At 42.9% G+C, this 14,573-nt stretch overlaps 1 protein-coding gene and 1 pseudogene across 2 annotated transcripts in view; both read right to left on the reverse strand.

Annotated features, from left to right (window-relative positions):
* Positions 1–14,573, reverse strand: part of VPS13D (vacuolar protein sorting 13 homolog D (S. cerevisiae)) — a 360,697-nt gene that overhangs the window by 339,042 nt on the left and 7,082 nt on the right. For both annotated transcript variants that reach the window (XM_006866375.1, XM_006866374.1), the window contains exon 2: positions 1,032–1,109. In XM_006866375.1, coding sequence (XP_006866437.1) covers positions 1,032–1,109 — 78 coding nt within the window. The remainder of the gene's footprint in view (positions 1–1,031; positions 1,110–14,573) is intronic.
* Positions 3,385–4,466, reverse strand: LOC102840227 (annotated as a pseudogene).

The following is a 14,573-nucleotide window of genomic DNA, read 5'->3' on the forward strand; positions in this document are numbered from 1 at the left end:
CATAAGGGGAAGTGTTGAATGATGAAGGGGTGTCTGAATAGGGACTAATTTTATAATCGGTGGGTTCATTAGTGAATATTTTTGTTCTGTAACAGTTTTTGTTGCCTTACTCAATCAAGTAACCACTGAACTCCTATATTAACTTTTAACATCTATTGAGTGTGCCAGGAATTGTAATTTCAACATGTACACATTTACTCATGAAGTCCTCTCAACAACAGAATGACGTAGGTACTATTATTATCCCCATTTTAAAGAACAGGAAGCAGACACAGAGTGGTTAGATAAATTATCTAAGATCACACAGCTAGACAATGACACTGCTAGGACATAAACCCAAGCAGACTGTTCCAGTGCCCACATCTTAGTCAATAAAGTAGCCTGTCTCCCAGTATTATCCATACTGAACTCTCTGAGAATAGGAACCCTGTATCCTGAAGAGGGGCTCACACTTTAATAAGCATAAGAATCACCAAGAGTGCTTATTGAAAATGCAGAGATTCTGATTAAGTAGGTCTGGGGACCACCTGACTTGCCCATCATCACCACAAGGTCATCCTAATGGAGGAGGCAGCGCCCGATTTATGGCAGGGTTCTGACATCATACCAATGACTCCATCTGAAGTCGGTTCTGACATCCGTCAAATACCTGTTTTTCTTTTCATAATTTTTGGGTTTGATTAGTAGTATCTTCCTAAATCCAATCTTGATTTATCTTTGGGGGTGTTGGAAACATTATATATAAACTGAAAGATAAGTTTTAACATTGTAAAATTACTAATACTAAAATGTACTAAAAATAAATAAAAACACACAGATGGTCATAAGCACAGTTCATGCTACATTCCCGGTCAGGGACTACCTGTAGAAGTGGCCTAGAGATCACAATTCATGAATGCCAGAGTTAAACGCTAACATTTCCTGTTCTCTGTCTTCTTAGTCAAACAGAGCCAAACTCAAGGGTTCTCAGTTTTCAGTCCCCAAACAATATAAAGCTCAAAACTGTATTCCTTTCATTTAGTTCCACATACCAGCTTTGACTTCAAAAGGTAACTCCAGTTCTTTCAAAGCATCTTTCTTTAGTGGCAAGTTTTCTAATTCAACAGCACCTAGGAAATAAAAGTAGCATCATGAAATGTCCATCCAACAAATGCATTAGGTGCTCACAGTGTGCAAATTTTACATCTAGACCTAGGCTACGAAAAGACATACATAGATCTTGGGGGGACCAAAGTCAACAGGCATGACATCATCTACAAAAACAATGGTGTACATTCGACTCTGGTGAGGAGCTACTGGGGTCTTAAAAGCTGGTGAACAGTCACCAGCAAAAGGTGCAACTATTGGTATCTGCCCATCCGTAGACAAAAAGAATAAAGAAAATTGAAGACGCACAGAAAACTTAGTCCAATGGACTAATGACCCCCACAAACATCAGCATCCACCACCCTGAGACAAGAACTACAGAGTGTCTGAACTACCACTACTGACTGCTCGGGAAGGGATCACATTAGAAGTCCTGGCTAGAGTGGAAGAAAAATGTGGAACAAACTACTCAAAACCATAAAAATGGACAAACATACTAGTCAGATAAAGACTGGTAGAGCCCCTGAGTCTATGGCCCTTTGCCACCTTTGAAGTCTGGAACTGAACTCACCCATGGCTTAATTTTCAGAAAATAATATGTTCTATAAGGGGTACAATATATGATGATCTATAATCGGAACAACACTGTGGAGCTATAATAACCACCTGAGTTCAAAAAGCCAGGACAAGTTCAGCAGGGTTAGGAAACAGAGAGGACTGGAGGCAGGAAACACAGGGAGGACGTGGGATAAGTGATGTTACATTGTGTTGTTGTTGTTAAGTGCTGTCCAGTCGGTTCTGACCCATAGTAACCCTGTATGTTTCCAAGGAGGAGCTAGTGAGTTTGAACCACTGACTTTGCAGTTCAAACGACTTTGCAGTGCAGCGTTTTGACCCACAGCGCCACACCAGGACTCTGTTACATTGTAAAGACTGAAATTAATGACATAAAGCAAACGTGTATGAACTGTGGAATGGAAGTGAATTTGCTCTGTAAACCTTCACCCAATTCACAATAAAAAAGTTTAGAAAAGAAAAGTGATAGGTTGCCCTACCACCAGCCCATAGCTTTACACTAGTTCCCGGACCTCCTTTATCCTCTAGTGAGCTTTATTATTATTATTTTCATTTTCAAACTGAAGTTGTTTATTCCCATCATAAAGTTTAAAAAGAACAATTTGTCTAAAAATCAGGTAGAGGGGCCCACTGACAAGGGCTTAGATGTCTTAGTATTTAAATGTTTTCCACACATTCAACATTAAATACTGACAATGGATACACAAGAGGGAAAAGACTCTTGAGCACAGATTCTTCTGGAACTCACAGTATCACCCTGGTCAGGCACAATAAAGAGAACAGTCAAGTGAACATAGAATAAGGGAGTTTAACAGAGATTTTTAGTTTACACAGAATAAGGGAGTTTAACAGAGATTTTTAGTTTAAACAGAATAAGGGAGTTTAACAGAGATTTTTAGTTTGAAGGCATTATTAAAAAACAAACCACAAACCAACTGATCAACTTCCTCTTCTAGCTAATGAAAAGAGAGAAAGAGTGAAGTACAGAACTTCTAAATCTCTTTTCTCTGAAGTGGTTTATAAAAGGGACACACACCACCACTGCTTATGGTATAGCTGTAAGTACCAGGTCAAGGATTCTAACAAATTCTTCGTCTCTACCTATGTCACTGAGAACCACATTACTAGAACTATAAATGCAGAGAGATATAAACTATGTGATATTAAAAAACAGATGTTCTATATAAAATACAGTATGCCACTTTTATTTCTTTATGTGAGTAACAATATAAAGAAAGACCCAGACATCCCAAATGCTCAATCTTAATGGCTGCGGAACCCAGAGATCCCACCGTTGCCATTTCAGAAAACATCTAGAGTTAGCACCTAGTAGTTTCCACCCACCCTTCATACTATGCATTTGTGTGTCTCTAGAAATAATGAACTGCAACTTACATAATTCAGTCCATGGGCAAGTTTGAAAACTAAGATCTAGCTAGAAAAAGCAGCAGCAAAGACAAAATAAGCTTGAATTCATTAGAAAAGCAACAGGAAGGTTTTGCTAAAATGATTCCAGTTCAAGTCAAAGTTAAAGTGGCCATTACGTCCCACCAGCTCTACAGAGCTCTTGATGTTTGGTTTTTGTTCTTTGAAAAAAAGAATGTATATTAAGTATATTCATTTGAGAAAAATACTGTTATTTGTTAAAAGTTTTGTTAACCATTCCCTTGTCATTTTAAATCTCATGCATTGTTCAACGACAGAGTATACAGTGGTCAGGGTTCAAAACTGATGCATCTTCAAAAAGTTTTTCATGAAGGCTGCCAGCTTCTGAACATCTTCATTGGTGACAGTGTTATAGAGAAAGGCGCGGATGCCTCCCACAGACCTGCGGCCTTTCAAAGACAGCATATTGTGTTCAAGAGCTCTATTAAGAAATCTTTTTTCTAGAGCATCATCTCCTTTGGCATTGCCAATGCGGAATAGGATATTCATCTTGCTTCTATTCTCGGGCTCCACTGGACATACATAGAACCCTTGAAAGTTATCGATGATATCGTAAATCATTTGAGATTTGACTACGTTGAAGTTCTCCATGGCTGCTGTGCTGCCGTTGTTCTTAATCCACTTCAGAACCAGGCCCATGACATAGATGCTGAAGCATGGAGGTGTGTTGTACAACGAGCTGTTTCCAGCTTGCACTTTGTATTCCAGGATGGAGGGGCATTCCTGGAGAGCGAACCCCAGTAGGTCATCACGCATAATCACCACTGTAACCCCAACAGAGCCCAAAAATCATCCCAAACTTGGAAACATCCACAGGCTTGAAGACATGTCACAATCCAACACGGCACCTTTGACATCGGGTATAAAATCAAATTCCACCCCATGCATGGGTCTCGTTTGAGCAGTAATACATGTAAGAGGCATCTGGGTTGAGGTTCCAGGTGTTTGGATCTGGAATTTTTGTATAGCTTCCGAGTTTGGGGTGGACAATATTTACAGTCCCAAACTTCTTGGCTTCTTCTGCAGCCTTAGCTGACCAAGCTCCTGTCACCAAGTAGTCAGCACATCTGCCTGTTTTCAAGCCAATCAGGTTTAAGGGGAACAGAATTGAACTCGCCAGACCCACCTCCTTGCACAAAAATCACCTTGTAGCTATCGGGAACGGCTAACAATTCCCGCACAAGATTCTCTGCGGTGTTTATAATCTTAGCAAAATCGGATGATCTGTGGCTCATTTCAAGAACACTAATTCCAACGCCTTTGTAGTTTAGTAAATCTTTTTGTATCTCCAGCAATATGGAGTGCGGCAGCTCGGCGGGCCCGGGCCCGAAATTGACCACTTGTCTCGGGGTATCCATGGTGTGGCAGCCAGGCTGCGAGACAATAGAAGGACCAATAGCGTGGGTAGCTTGCGTAACCTGGTGGCGGCAGCACCTCTAGTGAGCTTTAGCTACTATGTAAATGTTAGAGTAGCTAAACCTGTAACATGTACATAGTAACTAAAGCTTACTAGAGGATAAAGGGTTTAGGCAGGGGGTCTCATTTTTTCCACAAAGGACCAAAGTGTAAATATTTTCAGCTTTATGGTCTCTGTTACATATTCTCTCCTTTTTTTTTTTCAATAATAACCTTCAAAAATGTAAAAACCATTCTTAGCTTGCAGGCCAAATTTGGCCCTACTGCACAGTCAGCAGTCCCCTCAGTTAGGCTGGGAGTAGCTGGGTGGTGCACACATGTCACATGTTCGACTACTCACCAAAAGGTTGAAGACCTAAGTCTACCCAAAGCCTCCTCAAACAAAGTCCTGGCAATGTACGTCCTCCAAATCAGCCCTTGCAAACCCTACGCTCAGGAACAAAGTGCAGAAGGGTTAGGAAAGAAGGAGGAATGGGAGTGGGAAGCAGAGAGGAAGTGGGATGAGTGATGTGACTTTGTGGGGATTGCAGTCAAGGATGGGATACAAGATGTGTCTGAAATGCTGACTGGAATACTGATTTGCTCTGTAAACCTTCACCCAGTTCAATATTAATCAATCAGTTAATTAACTGGTGGTGATGTGCCGTGGAGTCTGTTCCGACTCATAACAACACTAACTATAAAGGGTTTCCGAGGCTGTGCAATTAGCAGTCCGACACATAACCGCTACGCTGCTACCAGAGCTCCTTTAATTAACTGATGAAAAAAAAATTTTTTAAATAAAAAAAAAACAACACCCTATGGAGCACAGTTATACTCTGACACACATGGGGTCACCTCACCATGAGCCAGAAATCAACTCAACAACTAGAATAAGAAATACTTACCAAAGGATCATTAACAACCCCAATTACCTGGGAGGAAACGCAGGCTCCTAGGACCCACCCCCAGATTTACTAAATTAGAATCTCTGGGATTGAAACACAAGAACCTGCATTTAAAAAAAACAAAACACCTTCCCTTCCCACCCTCCCTCCAAAAATGAATACAGGAAAGTCTGAGAGCCCACTGTTGTTAAGTGTCATCAAGTGTGTTTCAATTCATAGTAACCTTGATAGGATTCCCAAGGAGTGGCTAATAGGTGTGAGCCAGCAACTCTGCAGTGAGTAGTCCAGTGCTTATCTTACAGCGCCACACCAGGACTCCTTGAGAGCCCATGGTTTAGTTGTTTTGTTTTGTTTTTAAATGTTAGTTATCAAAAGGAACTCTGCTTTCTCTTCGGGAGACCACCTCTCCTGTTATTCTCTGCACCTCCACTTGCAGGTGTAATTTAAAAAAGCAAAGGAATTAGCAGGACCATCTCTGAACAAAGGAGCTCTGGTAGCATAGTGGTTACAAGTCGGGCTGCTAACCTCAGGGTCAGCAGTTCCAATCTACCAGCTGTTCCGTGGGAGAAAGATAAGGCTTTCTGCTCCTGTAAAGATTTACAGCCTCGGAAACCCTGTACAGGGTCGCTATGAATCGGAATCGACTCCACGGCACATAACCACCACCACCACTACCATCTCTGAACAGGTCCTTTCAGACCCAGCATTTATAACTGTTTGTACAAACTTAAACCAAAAGTGCATGCTTTCTCCAAAGCAGTTTTAACTAAGACGAGAGGGTGCAGACAATCTCTCACTCTCCCGGCTATTAAGTTACTCATTCACACGGGGGTTGAGCCCTTTGTGCCAGGCGCTGTGCTGGCCACCGGGAAGATAAGAAGATGAGAAGTCAGAGTCCTTCTCTCCTCAAAACAGTGGAGAGACGGTCATCACTTTACATAGTTGTTAGTTTGCATAACATCAAATAATTTCTGAGCCACTTATATCCATCTCAGATATACACTCTCAAGAGTAGGGAGTACTGATAACACTGCTCAGCAACCATTAACTGGGTAAGAGGACTCAGAAGAAAGATAACCATTTTACTCCTGTATGAATGCTGGGGCAGCATCAGGGTAAACCCACTTCTAAGACTGAAACTTAAAAAGAACACAAGAGCAGGCTTATATGCTCACTGGTGACTGCCATCTCTAACTGTGAATGAAAGTGGGGGAAATGCAGCAATGAAGACATGAGTTGACTTTGGCCAGGTTCCATAGACCCCCGTTGACCTTGAGATGAGAGAGAGGAAAGGAAGGGCTGGCTGGTTTGAAGTTCAGGGAGGCGTGTGAACTCCCAAGCCCATGGACACTGACCTAGTCACTGGGGGCTAGAGCTGAAAGTGAAGCTGCCAGCAGGTCTAAAGTGGAAGGAGGCATGAAAGGATGCCCAAACTTGCAGATAGTAAGTACCCCTTTTGCCTATGGATGGCTTACTGATCAGAACTTGACTAGAGGAAGATAAAGAAGTTTGATAAAGGGAGCAAGTATAAATTGTTACAATTTGATGAGCTGGACCTTTGCTTACAGATGTTGTTGCTCAAAATTCCAACCAAAAGGGAAGGATTCTTCATGTGAAGGATCAAGTTTGGCTCCTTAGTACACTGGGTTAATAGGGATGGGCAACTTAAGACACTGGCTATCAAAAACGGGGGGCTATAAAGGCACAAAGTGGCTGGCTTACAAGCTTTCATGAGGGTACTTCGTTTCAGAACGAGGGGAGTAAGGCAGAATCCTCACTGGAGTTTGTTTCCCTCTTATCCAGACGGGTCTGGTGAAAGGGAATGGGGGAGGATGGGATAGGATTTTATGATTCAATTGTGAGTAATTGTGATCATGACTACTTGCAACTGTCACAACTGTATATATAGAATATACGAAACTAAAAGTGGGAGAGTAGTTAATCTTTCATTTCAGGAACACAGGCCTCTAGGACCATCAAGAGGGAAGAGCATAAGTGGAGCGAGGGATCCAACCCAGAAAAACAGTGACAGCAGAGACGAGGTAGAGGTGATGGCATAGTGAGAGAGCAGCTGAGGACTAAAGATCCAGGGAATGAGTAAGGTTATGTGCCTGCAGGCAGCAGGCTAGCTTGCGAAATGTACCCTTTGGACATTTAAATGAATATATATTTTCTGTGTGCTATATGTAAAAAAAAAAAAAAAAAAAAAAGGGAGGGGAAATAGAGGTAAATACTGTTAACTGATAGTTCACAGAGGTGATTGTAATCATTGCAGTGAAACAAAATATGATTTGTTGAATGTAAAACTGATGATATGCCCTGTAAAGTTTCACTCAAGTGACAATAAAAGCTTTAAAAAAAAAAAAAAAAAATCTAAGGTGGAAGTGTCTAACCTCTGATTTCAAGAATCAGAGAATCACCATCAGCATCAGCCCCAGGCTGATTCCTACAGAGACAGAGACAGAGGTCAGCCGTATCTCCTCTCCCCAATCTTTTAAGCAATTCTGATACCAGTGTTCCTGCCCACAGCTCTCTTCTTCTCTGCTGGATTTGATCATGTGTTACAGTGGCCACACAGAACCCAGACAGTACTCTAGATTATAAGGTTTGTTAGGAAAGTAACAGATTACAATTCTGGTTCTGAAATGGCTCAGAATACCATTCATTGATAAGAACTGCCTCTTCTCACTCCCTCAGGCCTCTTAGGCCTCCTATGCCCTGCTCAGGCAAGTATTACAAAGTTCTTTAGCTCCATCATTAAATGCCCAGCAACAGGTTATAATTCAGGATCCGAAACAACTCAGAGTACAGCTCTTTAATCAGGGCAGCCAGCAAGCCTCCTGCCTGAAGGCACTAAACGCTGCTGCTGGTTTCCTGGTCCTGCTGAGGTTTCTCAGCTCCTCTCAGCTCCTCAGCCTAGGAGCTCCTCAGAGCAGGGGCCCTGGATCCAAAGAACACACTCTCGTCTTTCTTGCTGGTTATGAGGTCCTCCTTTCTGACTCTAGAATGGCTTATTTTAAGCCTAGGGGGATGGCAAAACTGACCAGTCCCCCTCATTACAGTTCCATACACCTCGTTTGCATGGTCCCACTTGGCAGTTCAAACTCACCACCTGCTCCTCAGAAACCCTATACAGGATGGCTATAATCAGAATCGACTCAACTGCACTTAACGACAACAACCCTCACAAAGGTACCAAGGACCTTATTTACATTATTAGCAAGCTATCCAATCCCCTTGGTGGGCCACAAACACCTCATTTGTATAATCCATCCAGTCATCGCTAAGAGTTACAAAGATTATAGCTGCAGTTGTTGTTAAGTGTTGTAAGCCTGTTCCGACTCAGAGCAACCCTGTATAGGATTTCTGAGGAGCAGCTGGTGGGTTTGAATCACCAACCTTGTGGTTAGCAGTTCAGTGCTCATCCTACAACACCACACCAGGACTCCTGTTGTTGTTGTTAGGTGTCATCGAGTCGGTACTGACACATAGCGACCCTATGCACAGCAGAACAAAACACTGCCCGATCCTGGGCCAATCTCACTACTGTTGCCACGCTTGAGTCCATCAATGCAGCCACTTGGCCAATCCATCTCATTGGGGGTCTTCCTCATTTTCTCTGACCCTCCACCTTACCAAACATGATATCCTTCTCCTGACAATATGTCCAAAGTATGAGAGATGAAGTCTGGCCATCTTGGCCTCCAAGGAGCACTCTGGCTGCACTTCGTCCAAAATGGATCTATTGGTTCTTTTGGCAGCCCATGGCACTTTCAATATTCTTCTCCAACACCATAACTCAAAGGCATCAATTCTTCCTTATTCACTGTCCAGCTTTCGCATGCATCTGAGGTTACTGAAAATACCATGGCTTGGGTCAGGAGCACCTTAGTCCTCAAGCTGACATCTTTGTTCTTCGGCACTTTAAAAATGTCTTGTGCAGCAGAAGGGCCATAATAAGTAATTCATTGCACTATGCCAGACATAGCAGGAAAGAACCTCTGTGACCCAAAGGGCTTTTATGGGCTGATGTTCAGCAGGAGGTTGCCAGACCTTCCTTCCTAGTCTTTCTGAGTCTAGAAGCTCTGCTCTGCTGAAGCCCAACCTGCATCACAGCAACATACAAGCCTCCACTGACAGATGCATGGTGGCTGCACTTGAGGTGCACTGGCCTGGAATGAAACCTGGGTCACCCACATGAAACGTGAGGATTCCAGCAGCAGTCACTAAGTGGCCTCTTTACAAACAACAAGGTTCCTGTATTTCCGGGCAGACCATTTGCAGGCTTATTTGTGGACAGCTCATCCAGACATGCCTCATCTAAGATTCTCTTCACCCTGCTCTAGGTTGAGTGAGGTTAAAAATGATACAGAGAAAGAGGGGGGCGGGGAGTTCTAAAATATACAGATATGGCTACTGATTTGGACTGAACTGTGTCCTCAAAAAGGTATGTTTAAACCCTGAGCTCCAATAATGTTCCGTCTCCTCTTTTTGCATCATCCCATAACAGAGAGTCTTGCTCAATTTCGTTGTTGTTGTGTACCGCTGAGTCAATTCCAACCCATAGCGAACCTGTAGAGGGTTTCCGAGGAACTTAATAAATGTTTGAGTGACTGAAGGAGTGAACTCTTACAGTAAGTGCTACCTGTCCTTCAGCTGGGTGTACACTATTTTGCATTTTGATTACTTTTAGCAAATGTGCATAGTCGTTCCTTAAAGTCCTGACCCCCGTTACCTGTGTAATGGGGTGACTGTGAATCTGTCATAAGGAATTGTGAACTCAAAATGCTCACATACTTCAAAGCTTTCGTTATGGAGACTTGCTAGCAGAGTGACTACCGATTGTTTCTTCAGACATTAGGATGTAACCGGATGTGATGCAGCAGGTCACTTTTACAGGACTGTGTAACTCACCAAATGACTGGGCATTGCTGTTGTAGTAGTTAAGAGCCATTTTCCAACTCATAATGACTCTGTAACAGGGTTTCCAATGAGCAGCTGGTGAGTTGAACTGCCAACCTAGGGTTCCCAGTCCAGTGCTGATACTACAAAACCACACCAGACTATACAAATAGGTGCTGGTGGCCCACTAAAGAAATCAAGTAGTTTGGTAATAGTGCAAAGAAGATACATGACACCACTGCTGAGGTTGTTATGGTTAAGTGCCATCGAGTCGGTTCCGACTTATAGCCATCCTCTGTAGGGTTTCCAAGAAGCGGCTGGTGAGTGTGAACCATCAAACTTTGGTTCAAACAGCCTTGCGGTCCAGTGCTTTAACCCACAGCGCCACGCCAGAACTCCTTGCAGAAGTGGTATCACACGAATAAGATGGATGGAATCCTAATGAGGAGATTGGTAAATCCTACCATCCCAGAGGCAGAAAGAGGGGACCTCACTACCAGTAAGAAAGAAAAACCAGGAATGGAAAGTGTCCTTTTAGACTTGGGCTCCCCATCCTGAGAACCTCCCAGGTCTAGGAGACAGAGGGAGCTGTCACATGAGAGACATTGAAAGGCAGAGCAGCAGGAGAGCTAGCAGAACCTAGGAGAGCAGCAGGAGGATTCCCCACCAGAGAGGGAGAAAACGGAATGCCTTCAAGCAGAAGGCTTGCTAGTGGGCTAGGGGGTCTCCAGGTATTTAACAGAGACAGGTTTGCTGACTCAGACCCAGAGAGGCAGTGTGCTGAGCACCTCTGGGCTAAGAGTGGGGAGTATCTGGACAGTTACTGGTAGAACTAACAAGTCTTATTAACACTTGCCTGCACAGGTCAGAGTCTGGGGCAGCCCTTGGGGGTTGATGGGCAAGAACCCGAGAGAGGCCTACCTGCAGGCTCGCCTGAGAAGAGGCTGTCCTAAACCAAGAACTGTATCCTGAGTTGTTTCTGACCCTGAGTTGTCCTATGTGACTCCCCTAATAAACCCCATAATCAGGAGTATGGTCTGTGAGTTTCATACGACCACTGCAACTAATTCTCTAACTCAGCAAAGAAGCAGTGTGCCGTAGGAGGGACAACGGCTGGCTGGATTGGTAAAAAGGCTGGAGAGAGGCGGAACGTCTGACCTGTGCCTCGTAGAAATCAGCCTTGAGCTGATGCTGATAGTGATTCTCTGTCCTTCGTGAAGCCAGAGGAAGTCAGAAGCCTCAACCCCGCCATTTTTACATGTACACTTTCTTATATGCACTTTAAATATAAAACTTCTATGGCTTTGTTTGGAAGTACAGTTTTTCTTTTGCTATAAGTTCAATTAAATGAGGTCCTATCAGTATAGGGTGGGCCCTAATCCTAACCCCTTCTGAGTGGTATTTTATAAAAGGGAAGAAACAGAGGCACAAATACAGGAGGAAGACACTATGTGAGGAGAATGTGTCTATAAACTAACACCTGTCCAGAAACTCCTGAGCTACCAGAAGCTGAGAGAGACAAGGCAGACTCTCCCTGGGAGCTGACAGAAAGAACACAGCCCAGCCGAGCCCCTCAATTTGGACTTCTAGCCTCCAGAATTGTGAGGTAATAAATTTCTCTTTAAGGCCACCCACCCCCGGAAACTAAGACACCCACAGACCAAAGTTTTGATTCCTTGATGTGGTACTGGGAGAAGGTAGAGGCCTCTGGCCCTGAAAGATTTCAGCCTCTGTCTCCGCTCACCCACTCCACTCTACTTGCAATGTAGGGGTCCATTCCTTGCACCCATCTAAGTTCTGCTAAGACTTAGCTCACAATCGCTCTCGCAGAGTCCCACAGGCAGAATGGATGCCTCCCATGCTTGGCATATGCCTCTATCTCCACAAATAATACTTTAGTACACACTGGCATCATTTCTGTCTCCCCATCAAGTTAACGGCTTTCCAAGGTCAGGGACCATGGAAGGACGGTGGAACCATAGTAACTGCAATTATCATTTAGTGAGATTTTACTATGTGCCAAGCACTTCATAAGCATTGTCTGGTGTAATTCTCATCACAATCTGCAAAGAGACCATTATTCCAAAAGAAATGGTTGATGTTCAATCATTTCAAGAGATAATATGTGATCAAAAGCCAATAGTACTGAAGGAAGAAAGAAGTCCTAAGTATTCTGAAGGCATTGACAAAAAACAAGGCTCTGGGATTGGATGGAATACCAGTTGAAATCTTCCAACAAACTGATGCAGCACTAGAGGCACTCACTTATCTATGCCAAGGATTATGGACTCAACTACCTGGCCAGATGATTGGAAGAGATACATATTTGTGCCACAAAGAGGTGACCCAATGCAGAAATCACTGGGCAATATCACTAATATCACATGCAAGCCAAGTTTTGCTAAAGGTAATTAAAAACGGGTGCAACAACACATTGATGGGGAACTGCCAGAGGTTCAAGCCAGATTCAGACGAGGATGTAGGACAAGGGTCAAGGGACATCATTGCTGATGTCAGATGGATCCTGGCTGATAGCAGAGAATACCAGAAAAATACCTGTGCTTTATTGACTATGCAAAGGCTTTTGACTGTGTGGATCATGACAAGTTATGAACAACATTGCAGAGAATGAGTATTCCAGAACACTTAATTGTGATCAAGAGGAGCCTGTAAACAGACTAAGAGGCAGTTGTTCAAACAGAACAAGGGGACACTGCATGGTTTAAAATTAAGAAATGCGTGCATCAGGGTTGTATTCTTTCACCACACTTATTCAGTGTATATACTGAGCAAATAATCCAAGAAGCTGGATTTTATAAAGAAGAACATGGCATCAAGATTGGAGGAAGATGTGAATCCCAGAACTATAAAGGTCATCAATGAAAAAATAGGAACAAATTTAAGGGCTCTAATCCAGGGAAAACACAGACTAGGCAACATTGCGAAAATTACACAAACAAAAGAAGATAAAATAGATGACTGGGACATTCTTAAAATTAGAAACTTACGTACATCAAAAGATTTCACCAAAAGAGTAAAAAGGGAGCCTACAGAATGAGAAAAAATCTTTTGCAATGACGTATCAGACAAGGCACTAATTTCTAAAATATATAGGAAACTACAACACCTCTACAAGAAAAAGACAAGTAACCCAATTAAAAAATGGGCATAGGACATGAACAGACGCTCACCAAAGACATTTGGGCAGCCAACAAACATATGAAAAAATGATCACAATCATTAGCCATTAGAGAGACGCAAATCAAAACAACAATGAAATATCATCTCACACCAGCACTAACAGTGAAGTTCAAAAATGCAGAGGATAATAAATGCTGGCTAGGATGTGGAGAGACTGGGACCCTCCTACATTGCTGATGAGAATGCAAAATGTTTTCCAATCACTCTGTAAAACAGTATGGCCCTTCCTCAGAGAGCTGGAAATAGAGATACCATATGATCCAGTCATTCCTCTAATTGGTATTTATCCACAAGAAATACGAGCCATAATGTGAGTAGATGTCTGCACACCAATGTTCATAGCAGCACTATTCACAACAGCAAAAAGATGGAGACAGCCTCAATGGAAGAATGGATAAACAAACTGTGGTACATACACACAATGGAATATTACGCTACCTTGAAAAATAACAAAGAAGCTACAAGCCACTACATACTACATAACATGGATGAACCCTGAGGACATTATGCTGAGTGAAATTAGTCATTCACAAAAGGACAAATATTGCGTAAGACCATTATTGTAAAAGCTTAAGAAAAGATACCTAATACTAAAATGAAAAAAAATAATTTTTTTTTTTTGGTTACCAGTGGCGTTGGAGTGGGAGGGTTTGGGGAAGGTAGAGGACATGATGGTAGAGCACAGGGTAGGGGCAGACACATCATAGTTCGGGTGTGATGTACACAAGAAGTGGGAGGGGGCAGAAGAACAAGGTAGATAGGGGAACACTGAGAGAGGTGTGCATGGGCTAAAGGGAACAGAGGTAAATAGTGAATCATGCTCAACCTTGGAACAACAGATCTCTGTGACATAGGGATCAAGGCACAGTTTGAAGAGGGGAAATAATACTAAGATGCTTGACTGCCTTATGGATATTGGTTTCCCTTGGCAGGAGAAAGATGAGGCTTTCTGCTCCTGTAAAGATTTACAGCCTCGGAAACCCTGTACAGGGTCGCTATGGGTTGGAACCAACTCCACGGCACATAACAACAACACTTATAAAATAGACACTTGCGTTG

The sequence above is a fragment of the Chrysochloris asiatica genome, unplaced genomic scaffold (assembly GCF_000296735.1).
Source record: "Chrysochloris asiatica unplaced genomic scaffold, ChrAsi1.0 scaffold00090, whole genome shotgun sequence".
Classification (NCBI taxonomy): domain Eukaryota; kingdom Metazoa; phylum Chordata; class Mammalia; order Afrosoricida; family Chrysochloridae; genus Chrysochloris; species Chrysochloris asiatica.